Source organism: Octodon degus, unplaced genomic scaffold (genome assembly GCF_000260255.1).
Source record: "Octodon degus isolate 3935 unplaced genomic scaffold, OctDeg1.0 scaffold00129, whole genome shotgun sequence".
Lineage (NCBI taxonomy): Eukaryota > Metazoa > Chordata > Mammalia > Rodentia > Octodontidae > Octodon > Octodon degus.
The window spans coordinates 2,352,998-2,372,641 of NW_004524705.1; the positions used below are offsets into that span (position 1 = coordinate 2,352,998).

The 19,644-nt window shown below is 50.2% G+C and overlaps 1 protein-coding gene across 3 annotated transcripts in view; it reads left to right on the plus strand.

Annotated features, from left to right (window-relative positions):
• The window catches only part of Atg10 (autophagy related 10), a 286,953-nt gene extending 278,255 nt beyond the window's left edge, over window positions 1–8,698 (plus strand). For 2 of the 3 annotated variants that reach the window (XM_023700994.1, XM_004640936.2), the window contains 2 exons: window positions 7,254–7,351; window positions 7,979–8,698. In XM_023700994.1, coding sequence (XP_023556762.1) covers window positions 7,254–7,351; window positions 7,979–8,078 — 198 coding nt within the window. In that variant the 3' untranslated portion in view covers window positions 8,079–8,698. The other variant, XM_023700995.1, reaches the window with a different exon arrangement.
• Window positions 8,699–19,644: the final 10,946 nt, after the last annotated feature.

Consider the following 19,644-nt stretch of genomic DNA (forward strand, 5'->3'; position numbering starts at 1 on the left):
ATGTTCTTTCTCTATTAAAAATGAAGGCCCAGAAAGATTGAAAGTCTAATAGTTTTTAATTGCACAATGTAAATAGAAAGCCGCTGCGGCCGTATTTCCAGCAAAATGCACATCAGTTACACAGTCTTTTTACGTGGCAGCTCGGCTCTCCAGAAAGATTCGCCCGTGCACTTAAGTAACACAGCTTCAGAATGCAGGAGGCAAAAGCCTGACAGACTCGCTTGGGAACAGACAGACCAAATGTGCAGGAAAGACCTGACCTCTCGGAAATGGGCAACTCGAGCAGAGAAGAGCAAAGAGGAAGTTAGGAAACGGCCACTCTCTTGCCTTTAAGGCCGTCTGTTTAGAAACCTCTGCGCCATGAGAGCCAAGTGGAGGGAGAAGCGAATGCGCAGACTGAAGCACAGAACAGCAATGAGACAGAGGTCCAAATAAAATAGCTCGTACCCCTGGAGGCCAGAGGAGCAGAGATGTCCCCGTGGATTAGAGCTTCACTGCCACCTGATCGCCAAGACTGCCTCAAAGAGAGGTCCGCCTGCTTCAAACTAAGCAGTCCCCTGGATTTCTCCCTGGACCTGTGGCATTTGGGACCACTTCTGTTCTTGCTTTTGGCTGAGTATAAAGCATGTACAATAAATCATCTCTTCTGTGTTAGCTGAAGAATCAAAAAAAAAAAAAAAAAAAGGAAATGGCCAATACAATTATTTTGATGTCACGAAACATCTCAGGACCTATAACCATCAAATGCAGATGACATATTCTTTATCCATATTCTACAAAGCACTTGCTAGAACATTAAAAACTTAATGAAATATTCAGAAGCAAATAAGAAAGTTCAGAAATAGAAAAGCAGAGAAGATCCACCAGAGACCCCTCTGACGGACAGTGGCACATAGCAGGCACTGAACAAACATCTGGGCATAAAATGCAACAGAGACTAAATGGGTACATATAAAGTCCTGAGAGGAAACTTGCCAGTGATCAGATCTAACTTGGGCAGTTTTGTATCAATTTTTTTTTTTTTTTTTTTTTTTTTTTTTTTTTGGTGGAACCCAGGATCAAACTCAGGACCTTGCACTTGAACACCGGCACTTAACGCCACTGAGCTATGTCCCCAGCCCGACTTGGGCAGATTTGGATTGTCCTGCTTTTGTTCTTGTTTTCCTCTGTATTTTCTGAACTCTATATTACTCGGAAAATTTGATCAAACATATTACTTCTGTGCAAGTGAGTAGATTCCTGAGGAGTAGACTAGATCACACTAGTAATCTGGAATAGATTTTGAAGCGTTGACTTCCCATGGCTGGCACAGTACCCAACACCATGATTTAAAGGAGGGAGGTGCTGTTTGGCATGCAGTTTCAGGGGACTTGGTCCATGGCTGGCTGCTCCCTGGCAGAGGGTTGAGGTGGAGCATGGCAGCCCAGTTCAGGTGGCCACGAAGCAGAGCTGAAGGACACTGCCAGCCAGCAAGTGGGCCAGGGCCAAAGATAGCACCCAGGCCACACCCCATATCCCACCCAGACACCCCCAGACCAATTCAGTGACTCTCACCCTTGCCAGGGCTAGTCTATCCTACTCAGCCACACCGGCCAGAGGTGGAAGGTGCAGAGGAAGCTGGCCGACTGAGATGTGAGGGGCCTTGCCCACCACGTGCCTGTAATCCTCACAGTGGTGCAGGTAACGCCTCCTTAAAGAGTCGCTGTGGTAGGGCTGCCTGTCCTGTACATGCTTGGGCTTCCTCCCGGCTGGAGAGGTAGGCTGAGGGAGAGCCCCGCAGCTGAGGAGGTGCCCAGAGTGAACACGGCAAATTCCATCAGCCTGGAATAGGAAGTTGGTGGAAAGCTTGCTATGTGAAATTGTATTTGTGCCCTCCCAGAGAGCAAAGAAAATTAAGAAATGAGCCAAGTAACTCATATATTTATTACATGCGAGATGAAGGTGCAGTAGTACATTTTCTTCTGATAGTCACATCTAATAGTTCTAAAACCAATTCGCAGTATTCACGTCAGATGTATTTTATGAGACATTTAACTATCCCTAAATTAAATTTCATAAGGGAGAGTGCCTATATGGCTTCTCTGGAGTTACAGTGATAGAAATCTGACCCAGCATTTCTATTTTCACAGAAAACCATTTAGCCGCACTTTGTTCCAGCGGAAGTGCAGATAGAGTTGTAAGCTTAACACAGCTCACTGACCGTGTCCTTTCCACACTGACATTTTTCTCAGTGTGGATTTGCTCAGTTCATTAGTCCTGGCAGCAGATGGTAGCACTTTCACATAGATTTACCTCCTGAATTGATCTGAGAAATGTCACTAACAGGGTCCTGACAGTTGTGATGTTCCTCCATTTCTGGAAAAGCTATGTTAAACAAGTGAAGTTTTGGGCAGACCAAATAGCTCAGCAGATTAAGGTGCCTGCAAGCAGGTGCAGGGGCTGGGAGTTCAATCCCCGGGCCATGCCAGCCCCGCCCCAGGGCGTGCTGAGATGGCAAGTGAGCCTGGGTGTGGTGGTGCGTGCCTGGAATCCCAGCTCTTGGGAGGCTGTAAACAAGAGAATCACTACAAGCCTGGTCTAGTAGTGAGACCCTCAACAACCTGTAGACCCTTCCCTAAAATACAAAATAATAATAATAATAAAATTAAAATAAATGAAGTTTAGGAGCTTGGATTTTTGCAACTCCAAACTGAAGTCTGAAGCCAACCAAGGACTGCTCTCATCTTGCTTCTGGCTGTCGGAAGGGAAGGAGAAAGCACAGACCATCTTTGTGATCCCGCGGGCCGTCAGAAGCCACACTAATAAGTGGTAAAGCCATGCTGTTATGTTGAGCTGTCAGGGACTCGGGCCAGCAACTTCTGACACTGCCAGTGAAGCGGAAGACCTAATGCTATTATGGACTGCTGGACTCTTTTAGAATATTTTGCTGAGTTTACACACCTATAATATTCAAATAATGGAACTTAACAAAAAAAAGGGGATACAGATGAATGTTCATTTTCTATCTGTGTATTCAAAGTGGTTAGGATAGATACATAGTTACATTCTCTTAATGAATAGAGGGATTTGTTCTAATGGTGTTTGTAAATAGGATCTCAGGTTCGCATCTTATACAGCAAATAACCACTAGGAAGAATGTATGCAGTGTGTTGATTATTGAAACTGTCTTACCAATGTGGTTTGAAATTGTCTCATTGCTATTTGTTTCTCAATAAAATTATGGGGGAAAAAAAGAAGCCACACTAAAGAAAAGTGGCTTTCAGAGAGTATTTTCCAGCTTGTCTACATTGACCTCAAGCCTCAGATTATTTGTAAATTCTGTACGTGGTCGAAACACACCTTGCTGGGTTTGTAGGATCAGGTGATGGAATCTGACCAAAAAGAGAGCACTGGCATTTTGACTGAGATTGCATCAATTTCAGAAGCATGCCCATTTGGACACAATGTTCTGTCCAGGAACAGAAATTACCTTCCCATTTTCTAATGTCTTCTACTTTCTTTTTCAGAATGCCACAGTGTTTGTTGTCAAAGTGTTTTACTTCCTTAGTTAGGTTAATCCCTAAATATTTAATTTTCTTTTGTGCTATGGTGAATGGCATATTTTTCTAAATTTCTGTCTCGGTGAGTTCTTTCTTAGTGTACACTATTGATTTGTGTGTTTTGGTTTTATGTCCTGCTAACATTTCTACATTTGATTGTTCCAAAAAAACCTGAAAGGCATCAATTGGCAGTGCTGCATGCTCACACGCCTGTCCATACAGCGCAGCTCATGATAGCTGGCTCTTGGGAGGAGCCTGAGGTCTGCCAGCATGTGAGTGCATAAAGGAAACGTTGAGTCTGCAGCCCAGGATGCTTGCTGCGCCCTACAGGACAACACTAAGGCATTTGTAGGAAAACGGGTGCACCTTGACACTGCAGCCCTAGGTGGAACAGAACCGCTACAAAAGCTTAAATGTCTCTTGGCTTCTCTTATATGAAAAGCAAAATAAGAGATAGAGGATAGGAAGCAGGGCGCTGGATCTTCCTCCAGTGTGAAGGGGATAGAGATGGAGGAGGGGGAGGGGATGTGGAAAGAATCGGGGGTGTGGTGTGTGCACCAGCCTCCCACAGGGAATGACAGCATGCACGCTAGACACGAGCTGATTGCCAACAGATACAATCTGTAAAGCGGCGTTGGCTCAGGCCATGACAATAACTCGAGATCCTGCGATTCCTGAGGTGGAGAAAGCTCCAGGGACAGACCACGTTCCTGAGCTACAGACCCTCTGCTTTGAGTTAGGCTTCCATCAGTTTAAAATGGCCTCAGTGTTTGCTAAATGAATGAAAGAAAATATATGGATTCTAGTCAAGGACATTTGATACTTTCCTATACAATGTGAGAATTACTCCATTCTTTATAACTCAGGGCTCTGCATTCAGTAATGCTGTATATAGCTCCAGTATGCCAAATTCAAATATCTGAAACCTAAAGTGTCCCCAACTCCAAAGCTTTTTGACCAGCCAAAGTTATGGATTTTGGAGCAGTTTGGATTTCATATTTTCAGATGAGGGACGATAAACTGTAACGTTTATGAAAATTTCCAAAAACCCAAAATCTGAAGCATGTCAGGTCTCATGCATTTGGATCAAAGGTACTCAGCCTGTTTTTTGAAACAAAGATCTGTTTTGTATATTTTTAAAATTAATTCTCTATCTGTATTTGGAAAGTAATTAATGATTTGGTTAATTTGCCACAACTAAGAGAAACTAATCCATTTGAGAAAGGATTGGGTGTTGAACCATGTACAATTTAATCCTGTAATTAATTATGGATGCTTTGACACACTGCTCGGAGGCCTGGCATGCTTAACAACATGCTTAAAGGATTTATTTCAGAGGAAGGAACTTTGGCTTCCAAGTGCTCTCATGGCCAGCAGCCCTGCTGGCCCCTGGCAGTGGAGGGCTGCTGCTTGCAAGCACCTTGCCTCCCTGGAGTCCTTTCCTCCTTCCTTTGTGTGTGGCTGTCATGGACTTTATGTTTAGAGGGGTCATCAGCCCAACATTGCAGGGCTGGGGGTGTTGCTTCCATAATCTTATTAAGGGAAGAAAATCTTCTGCAGATGGGAAGAGGGCCAAGAGGTGAGTGGGGGTGGGGACATGTGAAAAGTGTTGGGGCGCTCTGCGTCTGCTCAGCACCCCACCGGGAATGTAATCGCTATGAGCTGCAAATGTGGATGACTAGAAAGAAAATTTTTAAGATTTCTTAATCTTTATATTAACCAAGTGTAAGCATTTGTATTGGGTGTGTTGGGGCCGGGGTCTTGAGTTACCTGCGCTGTTATTGCCTGATGAACTCCCTGGCGATGTCTTGGTGGGCAGATTCTCAGGTAAGTACCTGGCTCAGGCTCCTTCCCAGAGAATCTGTTCATATACACCTTCAGTTTTACAGGGCAGTTTCGCTGAGTCTGGAATTCCAGCCACCCACCCCACCTCTGCACCCCCCACACCCCCGCACTTTGAGTCTCTCTGCTACCCTCGGGGTTGTCTCCTATTTGTGTGGACAGTCCTTACAGGCTGCTGCTTCCGAGATTTTCTCCTTGCTTTTGGATGTGAGCCATTTGCGTGTGGAGCCCTCTGTGCTTAGGGTTTGCGGAGGTTCTTGAGCCTACAGATTAACATTTCCCATCAATGTTTGGAAGGCCTCAGCCAGCATGTCCCTAGATGTCCTGCTCCAGAGCTCTGTCACCCAAATTCTGGTGCCGTTGAGGTGGGTCTTCAGGTCCCCGGCTCCTCTTGCTCCATCTTCTCCCCTGTCTTCTAAAGGCTGAGTGTTTCCTGTTGTGCATCTTCCAGTCTGCCGGCTCTGTGTACTGCTGCCTCCCGGCCTTTCTTACTTCTGGTGTGGTGTGTAGCAACTCCGAAATTTCCATTGGCTTCTTTCTATAGTCTTAGTGTTCTTTCGTTGGGATTCTAGTGCAGTCATTCTCGTAAATTTTCCCTTTTAATCCTGTAGCCATAATGTCTTAGTTATTTTTTTCTTATTTCTTGGATAAAATATACGATGCCCAGAATTAAGGAAAGAAAAGTTTATTTAGCTCATAGTCTGGGGAGGTTTCAGTCCATACTCAGCTGGCTCCAGGACAGAGTGGCACATGGCAGAGGGCAGCTGTTCATGGCTCTGGAAAGCTTCCAAGAGCAAAGGGAGGAGCAGTGGAGAGCAAGCCTCTCCGCCTTCCTTATGGTGCATTCAGGCCGCCTGCCCAGAGCGGGTGTAGCACGCACACTCCTATCCCAGCATTGGATCGTAAATCAGTCACAGACTCTGGAAACCCGCCCCGTGACTGTGTGAAGCTTGGGAGACATCTAGACACACATCATCCGCATAGTGTTAATCCTTTGAACACATTTATCATAAGTGCTTTTTATTCCCTGTGCAGCAGTGCCTGGGCCTTTAGGGCCGGTGGTCACCACTGACATTTGCCCCTAGTGCCCATCACAGTCTGGTTCTGTGCATGTCTCATAAATTTCTTTGGGAATTAGTTTAGGTGATAGATTGGAAGAATTCTGGATTTCAATCCCGGTTTGTCCTTTTGTTACTGCTGCTGCTCTTTTCTGGCTTGTGAGCTGCCTAGGCTCTGTCTGCAGAATCTGTCTCCCCTGCGCATGTGGAATGGGCATCTCTGTCTCTTGCTTCTAATCCTCAGTTTCCACTTCCTCCTGCCTTCCTCCTGGCTGTCCAGCTCTGCCCACAGCTGCTTCACTGGGGATCAGGCAGAGCTTGCAGTCAGACAGCCCTAGCCCAGGAGACCTCCCCGTTTTGCTGGGGTCTGTGCGCCTGGGCAGGGAGCAACGTGGAGGGGAGCAGGGGTCTGGTCAGGAGAGGCAGGCCACCGTGGGGGTGACCCAGAAGGGCTTATCTCCCTTCCCGCCTCTGCCCACGACTCGCCCCTTCCTGTTTCCCCTGCCATGAGCTGCTGCCAGGCAGCCCTGCCTTGGAGCCAGAGGACGGCGGTCTGTGAGCCCAGTCAGCCAGCATCTCCTCCTTAGGCCGGGGGCGTCAGGTATTTTTGTCCCAGTGATGAGGAGAGTGACTAATGTGCCAACTCTGCCATCTTTGGGCTATAAATTATGTTGGGTTATAAAACAGGAAACCTGCCTGTATGTTAATTCAATAACTTGAGATTTAGGACACATCCTTGTTTTAAAGAATTAATCAGACTGTTTAATTTTTCAAAGTCACTGTGACCATCCCTGCCCCACTCTGATTCTTATAGGAGCATCCAGTCCTGGGACAACCCTTTTTTGTACTTCATCCTTGCAAGACTACTGAATTCATGACTCCAGTATTAAAGAATTCCCAGAAAATCAATAGGTAAGAAACACCTTCAAGATACATGGGCCTTTCCTCTGATTTTAGAAGTGTAAATCTTTTTATGTGACTCTAAAAACTAGTCTGAAGGAGAAATATTCTTTGTAATAATAATAATGGCTAACGTGTATTGATTTTTACTGTGTGCGAGGCATTGTTCTAAGAGTTTTAGATATATTAGCACAGTGGATTTTTATAGCATCCTGTGAGCTAGGTACCATTTTTTACCCGGTTTACAGAAGAGAAAGCAAAAGCCGAGAGGCGTTAAGTCACACAGTTAAGAGGTGGACCTGAGCCTTGCATCCAAGCATCTTCGTCTCCGAGCCCTGCACTTAACCATCACGCTCGGAGCCTTCTTGGAGCCAGAGCTTCCGCGCAGACTCAAGTCTCGAGGGGAGTTGGGCGCCCAGCGCCTGGCGTGCCCTTCAGCTCCCCGGGAGGGCGCCTCACACTCTCTGTGGTCCTCAGCCCCTTGTCCAGCAACGTGTCTGGCGTGCAGATGCTGAGCTTCGGGAGTGGCACAGCCCTGAAGAAAGCCTCGCTTCCGCCTGCTGGTGGCAGAGTGGTTTCCTGGTTCACCCGGAAGCTGTAGCAGCCACACTAACAGTACCCGTTTCCCTTCATTCCCAGGAACGTCAACTACATCGCAGCCTGGCTGAGCGTCGTGGGGCCAGTCGTGGGGCTGACTCTCCCTCTGAGTTACGCCAAGGTCCCCTCTCAGGATGAATGAGGTGTCCACTGACGAGGTGCCGAGCAGCATGGGTGTCACGGTTTGCTGTCGGAACGATCGCTGTGTGTGTGTTACATGGAGCTTCGCCCCTGCTGCGTGGCGCGTTTGCTTTTAACATCGCTGGGCTGAACGCTGGTTTGCTCTTTACTGTGCCCGCAGGGCCCCCTAGTTACGTAGGAGGCCTTCTACTTGACGTTTCATTTTAGTACCAGCGTTCTTGAAATAAGTCTTTTATTGCTCAGTTAACCATTTTATCTCTTGGCTCTTGTTTTGTTCTTGTTCTCATATTCTTCTGAGACAGTGAATTCGCCTGCCCCTGGGCGCACACAGCGGTCCCTGCCTGTGGTCCTCGCACTGAGGGCGGCTGAGGCAGGATCACAAGTTAGCATCCTACCTGGTCAACTTCAAGGCCCTGCTTCAAGGTGGAAAACAAGCAGTGGAGATGGAGCCATGGGTCCAACCCCAGCACAGGAGGAAAATAGCTTACATGGGCCTGAAAACTGGTGTTCTAAGCATGACCTCGCTCTAATTATTCTCCCACAGCCACACTCAGGGACAATTGGGTCTTTCTCTTTCTATTTTTCTCCATACTAGTGTGTGTGTGTACAGATAGAAAGACATATAAAGGAAAAAACATTTTTTTATGTATTGATGTATTTTGTAAACTAAGTATGACATGGTGATTAAAATTTTGGGGGGGCCGGGGAGATGACTCAGTAGAATAAGCGCTTCCCTGGCAAGCACAAGGGCCTGAGTTCAATCCCCGGTTCTGGAAAAAAAAAAAAAATTAAAAGCCGTAGGAAACATTTAAACAGTACAAATTCCTTTTACTGATGCAATAAAACAGTGGTCATTTTGTCCCTTACCTGTTGAACCCACAATTCTATGGGATAATAGTTCTGTGCAAGTGTGGGACTCTCCAAGACTCACTGTCTTCACCTTTACACACAGAATAAGCGCTGGTGAGATAGCTCAGCGGTCTAAAGAGCCTGCTTAGACAAGCTTAGGCAAAGCACAGGGACCGTGGTTCGATCCCTGGCACCACATGCCAGCCAGCCCCACCCCCTGGTGGGCTCAGCCAGCCACAAAAGAATAAATAAGTAAATAAGCACAGACTAAGACGCTGCCTCTCAGGACTGCCGGGACCACAAGAGACCATCGACGCAGAGAAAGTCGTTGGTGCGTCGGGCAGGCCTTCCCTGAATGCTCGCCCTTCCTACCCTGATGGATACTCAGGCTGCGTGGTTGCTTGGTTGGTTTCTCACTGTACTCCCCCAGGGGCCAGCAGGAAAGGTCTGACTAGATCCATCTTTCGCAGCGAAGGATGCGGAAGTTAGAGTCCCCTGAGCTGCAAGTGCCTGGCCGCCTCCAGAAGCAGCTGTGGGTATCCTGAGGGTCCAGGTGTCCCAAGGTCCAGGGGTGGACATGTGTGCAGCAGAAACCAAATGTCACCGTGTCCCTTGGCTTCAGTGGTGGCAGCAGGCAGACCTGTCCTCTGGGCACAGCTGGACAGAGGCCACAGCCTGCCCCGCCTACACCTGTACCTGGGCTGGACCAGTCCCTTTCCTTCCTGGCAAGCTATCAGCAGCAGAAACAGTTGAGACCGTGTCCCCAGGGTGACCAGGGGTGTTCAGGGACAGCTGGGGTTGCAAGGACAGGGACCCTCACCTCCAGCCAGGGCGCACGGTGGGCTCAGTATGCACAGGCGGGAGAGGGTTAATCCAAACTGCTGGGAAGGCGAAAAGGGAATTTAAAATGCTGAGCTGCGCAGATCCACGCCAAGGCAAGAGCTGCTCAGCGCTTTGCTGGGCATTCGGGGATTTACCGCTGAGCATCTTTGCAACTTCAGCCAGGGACTTTCCCTCCCTCCCCTAGTGCACACCCAGACTGCTCAGTGGCTCATTCCTCCAGCCCTGTCATTTCTGGGCAAAGTACATATAGAAATGTAACTAATGAGCCACTCCAAAGCGGCATTTGCCTGAAAATGCTGACTACCTTTTGCCAGCAGAGTCTTGGGTAGTAGATTCTTATCTGGGACCAGTTTTGTTTTACTTGAAAATAAAAAAGAAAAATAAATATCTCTGCTTGATGAAGACCTGAAACTTGATTGCTTTCATCGGTGGCTGCAGTAACAGTCCCGCCTGTGGGTTCCAGGGTCCCCCTTCCCCAGAGACTCCAACTCCATAGGCAGCTCCGTGCTCAGGATCTTTTCACTTAAAAGTTTTTGTATGTGTGGTTGATACAAATTTCCAGTTTTAAAAAGCTGTTCTCGCGGGGCGGGGCTCGTGTGGAATCCAGATTGTCCCCACCCTGGGTCCCAGCTGGCAGCCTAGGGCATGTCCCGTCCCCGTTGCTCTGGGCCCTTGCTGTCCTGCAGCGCACCCTGGCCTATGCCTAGGCAGGCTCCCCTGCATGGCAACACTGGCCTCCTGGGCTGCCCGCCTGCCATCCTTACAGACTCTCCCATGACCCCCATGAGACGGAACATGTGCGAATGTGCTGCACGGACACCACCAAGGGACAGGTGCAGAGGACAGCAGTCTGGCTCCAGGGCCGGGAACTCGCCCCTCGCCTACCCCTCACACATATAAGCCGGCTCTTGTACTCTCCCACAGCTGTGGACCCAAATATTCTAACCCGGTCTCGAGGAGCTGTGTTTTCCACGTTGGCCTGGAACTCACGATGATCCTCCGGCCTCAGCTTCCCCAGTGCTGGGATGACCGGCTTGCGCCACCATGCCAGGCTCCCTTCTGCATAAAGCCATCTCTGGCCCCACTGGCCAGCGTCTGTTACTATACCCAGTCATCATGAGTCTGAAGCTGTCCCTCCTCTTTGGACCCCGGAGTTTCATAGGAGATATGTTAGAAATCCCCAGTGCATGCATGCACATGGGAGTTGTTGCCGGAGCTCAGGCTGGCAGGAGCAGCAGAGGCCTGGTCCCGGGTGGGCTGCCTCGTAGCGAGAGACTAGAAAAACAAAGCCACTGCCTGCCCCCACCCAACCTTAAATCCAGAGAGAAATAGGCCAACCGGGTCTCCCTACCCTTCCAAGACAGGTCAGAGCTTCCCAGAGCTGGAGACCGCATGGGGGCGGTGCGCTCCGCACCTCACGACTTCCCTTCCAAGGCGCTTGCCATCAGGACAAAGTCTGAGCCGAAGCAGTGGATGCTGCGGCTGAGAGCCCCCCACCCGTGGCAGCAAATGCACACTCACGGATTGCGGGCTGCGCATGCACAGGCCCAGGCCAGGCAGACCTGGCACCAGGGTGACCTTAGTGGCAGCTCAGATGGCAGCAAGTCTGGCCCAGGTGCGAGGGCCATGCAGAACTTAGCATCCCGCGGGGCATAGGAGGAAGTGCGTTCAAGTCCAGCCAGCTTTCAGGCTCGCGACTGGTACCAAGAGAGCAAAGGGCACTGCGCATGGCAAGAGTGCTGTTATTTGGTAAAACTGTGGCTTCAACCATGGTGGGTCGTCCCATGATACTGGGGATGTGTTCTGAGAAATCGGTGATTGCCGCTGCATGACACCGCAGTGTCCTGGCACAAACCCAGGTGGGATGGCCCTGCACACCGGGCTGGAGGTGTGCACCCTCATCTGGGTGGCGGGCCTGGGAGGATGAGACGCACGGTGTGACTGTTCCGCGGTATGCACTAGGGTATGTGTGTGAATAGGCGCCTGCGTGGGGTACAGGAACTAGCACTGTAAGCCCTTAGGTTAAGAAATAAGTCCTTGCCCTGAAGCCGCAGCATCAGCCGGTTTAGGACCCTCCCCTCACCCCAGTGCAGTCTCATCCTCCTTGCCGATTTCTGCAGCAGCTCCGGAAGTCCTGTCTCCCAGTGTCATTAGCTGTCTTTCCCAGCTGCCACCCTGTCCTGAATCTATTCAAAACATTTCCCTTTCGTGGTCATCTTGACTTTGGGGAAGAGCTGGAAGTCTCGTGCGTCTGATCCAGAGGCTGAGAACACCATGTCGTGTTTGTATGAGCCTGCCTCTCCACCGGATGGCCCTTGGCAGCAGCACTCACTACATTTTTGATCACACCTCATAAAGACAGGAAGGAGGACTCCCAGGACTGCTGCAGTGTGTGTGGAGGAGGGTGGAGTGTGTGTGTGAAAGGAGGGAGGACTAAGCGGAGGGTGCCAGCAGTGTGTCTTTCACTGTAATAAATGTTTACATTTATACATTCACCACCTCCTCTGCTCAGGCCTGCCGTGTGGAGCCTGTCTGTGTGTAGGCGCGCGCGCGCACACACACACACACACACACACACACACTGTGCGTGCAAGGAGCTGCATGGTGCCAGCCCGAGATCTAAGCCCTACTGCAGGATCAGCTCCCGGGGAGGCCGAGGCCTCCGCTTCTCTCCTGTGTCCCCAGCCTCGGTTGTGGAGCGCTTGTTTGTCCAGAGGAAGAAGAGTTTCCTCGCTCCGCTGGTGCCCCGCACTGGCTACTTCTGTGGGCGCATGTGTCTCTGAGGCAGCCCCGGGGGCTCCTATAAGGTTCTTCCATAAAGATGTTTCACATCTTTATTCTTATATTTGTTACCATATAAATAAATAAATAAATAAATGGATTTTAGTGTTGTTTAAAGCCATACTGTGATGTCAGCCCCTTTCCTGTTGTCAGTAGCGACATCTAGTGGTCCTGTTCTAAGTATCTGGTATTCTAGACCCTTAGAACCCAAGGACAGGGATCTTAGAGATTGTCTCATTTTATAAATTATTAAAAATGAACTGAAAACTCACATGTATTCTATTCAAACTAATGCCACCTAATAAAGCCTGGAGCTCCACCGGCCCCTATTCTGCAAACAGCATACACCAAACGTGTGTTCCTTCGGGGAGAACACCCCCTAGCCTTCAAGAAATCTCTCCAATGCAAGCAGCAGAACAGGACTACGACCTCCCAGAGCTCCTCCTGAGGTAGGTTCAGAGGCAGTCTCCAGTCCCCTTCCTGTTAATGAGAGAAGATGGTAAACCAACTGCACTGCGCAGCCACCCAGAGGGAGGATTTCAGTCTCCGCAGGCTCACATGGGCTGTCATGGTTCGTTTCTGGAGGACCCCCAAAGCCTCATGCAGTCATAGGGTGGTGGGCTCCTCAGCGGTGGCTGAGCCTCGAGCTTGTGGTGGGTCTGTGGTCTGGTCCAGGCACTAAGGGTGTGAGCATACAGCTGCGCTAGGCTGGGTAGCCTGCTCGCAGTATAAGGGAGGGCAAGAGGCGCGTGCCTTCCCCGGCTTGCTTTTGCTGTCTTCCGCTGCCACGAACAGTCACCCCTCAGCCAACCGTGGACTGAACCTCTACAAACTGAACTGAACAGACCTTTCCTCCCTTCACGCCTCGTGTCCGTATTTTATCTCAGCAATGAGAGGAAGCTAACACACGGGCCAAGCCAGTGAACACGCGACCGAGCTAGACAGAGAGTAAGGACTAGACACAGCTGCAGGCTGTGGTTTCAATGCGTCTCCCCAAAAGCATGTGTTGGAAGCGAGCGACCAGCAACACAGTCCTGAGAGGCAGCCTGGAAGGAGAGGGTGGGCGGGTCCCGCTCGCGGGCCGACGCTCTTTCTGCGCCGCTCGCTTGCTCGCCCGCGCCTGCTGCTTCCCAACAGGGAGCTGCAGGGAACTGCGCTGCTGCGCTTGGACTCCAGCCTCGGGCCGTGAGCCAGTCAGTGCCTGGACGTGTGCACACGTGATGAGTCTACATACGCAAAGTGAGTCACGTTGGGTAACATTATACATTGTATAGATACCATACAACACATGGGATACGTATTTCGAAATAGTGTATATGCACTGTGTGCGTGGTGTACCACTGAGTGGTGGCCCGGGCCTCCTGCTCATGCTGTCCCAGTGTGGGGTGCACCCGTGCAGCAACGTAAAACAGATGAGCCCCTATGCGAGCGGTGTGGGGCTCCTCCTAGCCAAGGGCTGGCTCCACCTGTCTGTCTGCTCCATCCCATCCAGACAGGAAAAGGAGGAAGCGCCCTGGCCGCAAGAGGGTCCCCCAGCAGTGGCTGCAGAGGGAGCACGTGGGCGGGAGGGGTCAAAGGAGGTAAGCTCGTCTTATAAAGCTGTCCCTACAGCTACTAAGATGACCCAGACATAACTGCAGCGAAAATGGAGATGGATTTCCCTGGACTGGTTTCAACATTGCGTTAGGATCCTTCTGTGTGTGCTTTCTTTCCCCATTTCTAGTTTCACTGGTCCATGTTTGCAGCCCGCAATGACCACACTCCTCGTGGGCATTTGGCACATAGGCAGCCCCTGCCTCCTTGCTGTTAGCCACCGCCCTCCAGCTCTCGGTCCCTTCCCATTTGTGAAAGATCTGCCTCCCGGCTTCCTGTTATCCACCTTTTATTTCTGTTTCTACTGTGGTTCCTCACAAAAGAGGCTGAGTGTGGCTTTATACTCTGACTGTTTCCAATTGCACCGATGCCAGCAACACTTCCCATAGTGTTTGGAAATACAGTTTAAGGTTTTGTTGTGGGGTTGTTTGTTTGTTTGTTTTGTGCAGGGTCTCACTATGCAGCTCAGACTCATGGTGATCCTTCTGATTTGTGCCTCCCTAGTCCTGGGATTACAGGTGCGCTCCCCCACGCCCGGACTCCATTTCCCGCTCATCACGCTCTGGGCCAGGCTGGGATTGAACCTTGATCCCTGTGTTTACCTAGCAAGCGCTTAGTCCGCTGAGCTATATCGCTGGCCCTTAGAAATACAATTTAGATGACCCTCACTTCTTGTCTATCAAATTCGACCACACGTTTCCATCTTGTTTCTCACCCCTCCCTGTGCGGGTCGCACACTCCGTGGTGGCCCTTGCTGGCTGTGTGGCCCAGAACCAGCACAGGGATGTGGGGCTCAGGAGGGCTGCCAGGCCCTGGCAGCCAAGAGCTTTCAGGCTGTCATGCTCCGAGTGCTCTCTTTGTGTCTGTCCAGGTTCCCTGTCACTAAGGGAATTAAGGGTCGAGCAGATCACAGCCTACTGGGGCACCTTGCGAAGCTATCCACCAGCAAGGCTGCACCAACCCACGCTCCCAGCAGCTGTGTGCCTTAACACGCCCTTTGAAAATGATTTTACTTTGCTTTTAGTATAGAATTGCACATTTCCCCTCTTCTCCACTTCCTTGCTTCTCAGAACATTAACTACTTTTCCCAGGCTCGGGGTCATTTTCTCTTGGCTGCCACTTGATGGCTTACAGGCCTTCATCCTGCACCTGTCACGGCCAGAGGCTCATCAACTCCTGGTTCAGTCACACGGGGGTGTGGCAGTTAAACAGTAGGGAAAATGTCATTTGAAAGATTGTTATGGGAAATTTCAGACATTCATGAAAGCAGAGAAAGTGGTGCCCTGAACCATCACTCACCTATATGCCCGCACCAACAGTCACCAAGGTTCCTCCCCGTCTCATTTAACCCTTCCTTGTTTCATTTGCTCAAATTCTTCAAGGCAAAGCACAGGCGCTCATCCTCTGCTTCCCTAGGTGCAGCCCGGAGTCCTTACTGCGTCTACCGCAGCCAGGTTTACTCCATTCCCAGCCGTCAGAAACATTCTTGGATCTTGGTCTCCGCTCTTAGGCCTCTGGTCTCTGCCCTGCTCACTGTCCCAGGCCCCACTGGTCAGGGTGTTGGGGAACTGTCGCAGCCTCATGTGATGACCATAAAGGGGCCAGCATGCACAAGTGCATTCTGTAGGCCCTGAGGACCACTGTGGCTGCCGTTTTTCCCCAAAGGTCCTTGTGCTGGAAGGCTGGCTCCAGCACACAGGCGGGAGCGGGGGAAGCTCTAGGAAGAGTCCTGCTGGGAGCAGCTCCCTCATGAACGTGTGAATGCTCTCTGCCTGGGTCAGACCCCAGGGCCGGGACAGACTGAGCTGCTGAACGTCGGTCTTGTGTCTCCCCGAGCGCCTTTTCCATGTGCCCTTGTCCCCTGGAACCTTGACTCCCAGGCCAGGCCAGCCCTGCACAGGATTCTATTCTGGTGCTGGGCTCTGCACCTTGGAACTGTGCGCTGAACGTAGTGCTTCTCTTACGGAGCTAACAGCCAGGATGGGCCCTCACCTGCAGAACCTCAGCTGAGGCACATCCATGAACAGCGCGTTCAGCTGGGATCACAGGGGAAGTCTCATGAAGTGTGGCCAAGCCTGCTCTCCGCTGGACACAGTAAGCAGTAGCTAGTTTCTCTGAAAAGTGAATAGGATACATATTCAGAAATTGCATATGTGTGTTTTGTACACATACAAATGAGTAAGCAGAAAATTCTGCTTATGATTTCAGGAGGCTTCTAGACCCTTATAGATCTGTCTGGGGGACAAAACCTAGACCAAGAATCTGAGCCAGCTCGGTAGTGCACGCCTGTAATTCCAGGTACTCAGGATGCTGAGGCAAGAGAATTGCAAGTTCAAGGCCAGGCTGGAAAACTTCATTAAGAAAAAGGGCTGGGATGGGGCTTGGCCGTAGAGTGCTTCCCTAGAATACAGCAGGTCCTGAGTTCAATCCCTAGCACAGTATGGCAGGGCGCGGGGGTGGGGGAGAAAGACAGAAAGACACAGAGACAGAAAAATAAACTCGGCTAATAACTCCTGATCACAAAGGCTTTCTCCCACTACACACACACACACACACACACACACACACACACTGACCCCACGTACACTGTGGCAGGCAGCGGAAACTGGAGATTGTTCACTTTCAGGGCTGATGAAGGCCAGTCGGAGAACCAAGAGTGCCTGAGGCTAGCCACAGGAGCAAGCTGCCTCAGCTCCGAGAACACAGGGAGCCCGAGGCAAGCCAGCCAGCAGGTTGCTAGGCAGGCGGGGGTCATGCATCCTCAACCTGCCGAATGTATAAATAAACTTGCTCCACCTGACCCCAGCTTTCTTGTTCCTGACTCTTGTCTCTATTTCTTCATCTTCCGCCATCCTGAGAATTTTGAGAGCTGCGCTGGACGATGCAATACACACCACACAAAGTAAGAGAAAGAGGTTTAGTGGCAGAGGAAGTGCACCTCATCATAGACATAAGGCAATGAGGAAAATATATAAAGACTGAAGTCAGCTATTACCCTGCAAGATGGCGAAGCCTAGAGGTACTTGTGGCCTGTCAGCACATTTAGGAGCAGGCACGTGATCCTTGTCACTTGCACACACAGGTGCACACACAAGAAACAGGGCACTTGAAGCTATCAGACTATAGGCAAAACATCTTTATTACAAACTCACGGCCAGGGATGTAGCTCAGTGGCACAGCATCTGCCTGGCAAACGTGAAGTCCTGAGTTCAAGTCCCACTTCCAAAATTAAGAAAATGATAACAAACTGGACAAATTCATAAAGCTGTTGGAGAGAAAGATGTGACACAGCAATGTATCTCATATCACTATGTCCAAAGCAGGTGTTAGTGGGCAAAATGTTTTAACAGTAGCAGTCCTTTTAGCTGTAATTGAAACAAAGCACAGGGGTCAGGGAGATAGCTCAGTAGAATATGCGCTTGCCTGGCAAGCTCAAGGGCCTGAGTTCAATCCCCGGGTCCCCCCACCACCACCAAAAAAAGAAAGAAACAAAGCAGTATTTAAAATGTGCCTTTCTCAGTTCAACTTGTCCAGATTTAAACATCAGCTGCTTGCTATATTCATTAGCATGTGAATACATTATGCGTGACCAGAGGGCTGCCCGGGGTGCAGGACAGTGGTTGCTCCGCCCGGAGGGACCTGGTCTCCCCGGCTGGCACTGCTGTGGAGGCGCAGGTCAGGCACTGCACACAGAAGGCACGAGTGGCCCTCTGATGCCGCAATGGCTGTATGTGTCACATCTGGAAAAAGCTGTTGCTCACAATCATGCTAAGAAATGACAGTTACAAAGAAAACATTTCATTGTTGAATGTTCCTATGTTTGGATCTAGATCTCTTGCAGTGACATTACCATGGCAACCACTGGGCTTTGGAATCCCCTCCTTTTCCTCATAAACTTGCCACACACACACACACACACACACACACACACACGCACACGCACACAAGCATACACACAAATCACTTTGCCAGGGAAGGACGGGGATTGTGCTGGAAACTAGAACCAGTCAGCATAGAGATCATTAAGTAGCTGTTGGTGACACCTGATGGTGACTTACGATCTTGATCTCTTTTCTTAACTTTGTGCAAGACCAGTAAGTGTGAGCTACTGAGAGCCTCCAAGCCGACTCCAGGAGTATTTATGGTGTGCACCACAACCTGCATGAGCTAAGGATGCAGGAGTTCAGTATGCATCAAGATGCACAAGCACAATTGTGCTATGTTGAAGCAGAATTGTCTCTCAGCTTGATCAAAAACCAAGAGCAAAAAGCCGCGTGGATCTGAGGCGTGGTGGTGGCGGAGTCTAAGTCCTCCCCAGAGCACCGCTAGTTCTGTGTGTGAGTATCCCCGCATTCCATGAGGGCACAGCTACATTGTGCTGCATGCCACCCCTCTTTCCTTCGCGGGACACAACTTGGTCACTTAAGAAATATCCGGCGGACACTTATGGCTGGCAGTGGGGGCTGCTTCACAGGGAGCGACTTACAGGCAGAAACAATTTCATTTAAAGGACAAATTGTGATCTCAGCCATGCCAATTATTTGAGCAAATTATTTTAATCAAGATGCGTCAGGTGTGCTCACAACTCCCCACGCACGAGCAGAATCCTGTGCACTGCAAGTGTTCTAAGTAGTTAATGCAGCCAGCTTTCTTTTTAAGCTTCCCGGCTGTAAGGTGGGCTGCTGGCTAAGGTCAGGGTCCCCACCAGGGGCGGCTACCTAGGACCTCCAGGACAGCTTGTCAGGATAGATTTTTCCCTGGAAAGCAGGGCTGCTTCCCTGAAGACTGGCAGTAACTTACTGCACAAGCACCTGGGGAGGGAACTCCAGGACTGAGGGACACCCAGCTTCTTTCTGTTCTAGCTTTTTCTGGTTTATTTGAACTTTGCTAAGCAAATGGAGTTAACACAGATGGATTAACAGACTAAATTATGTACCCCTTCACAATAATGTAGAATTGAAGACATGCAAGAAGGTGCAAGAGTACTAGTTTGTCTTCACCCAGGTCTCTCAAATGATAGCTTTTATACCCAGAGTATAACTTCAAAACTACAAGACGGGGCAGGGGAGATGGCTCAGTAGAATAAGCACTTCCCTGTCAAGTGCAAGGGTCTGAATTCAATCCCCGGTTCCACCAAAAAAACAAACAAACAAAAAACCTGAAACAACAACAACAAAGCTACAAGACAGACGTCAATATAGCGAACACTGTGGACAGGCGTGTTGACCTTACATGCACGCACTCACGGGCCTGCTATGCACCTTTGCCCCCCTCTGCTCCCTCCCTCCTGCCCTCCTCCTTGTGGCCCTCCTTGCTTTGTCCCTCCCACCCTCCTCCTACTGGCCCTCCCCCTACTTGCCCTACCCCCTCCTTTCTACCCTCCTCCTACTTGCCCTCCCCCCTCCTTCCCACCCTTCTCCTACTGGCCCTCTCCCCTCCCTCCTGCCCTCCTCCTCCCCCCTTTCCACCCTCCTACTGGCCCTCCTCACTCCCTCCCTCCC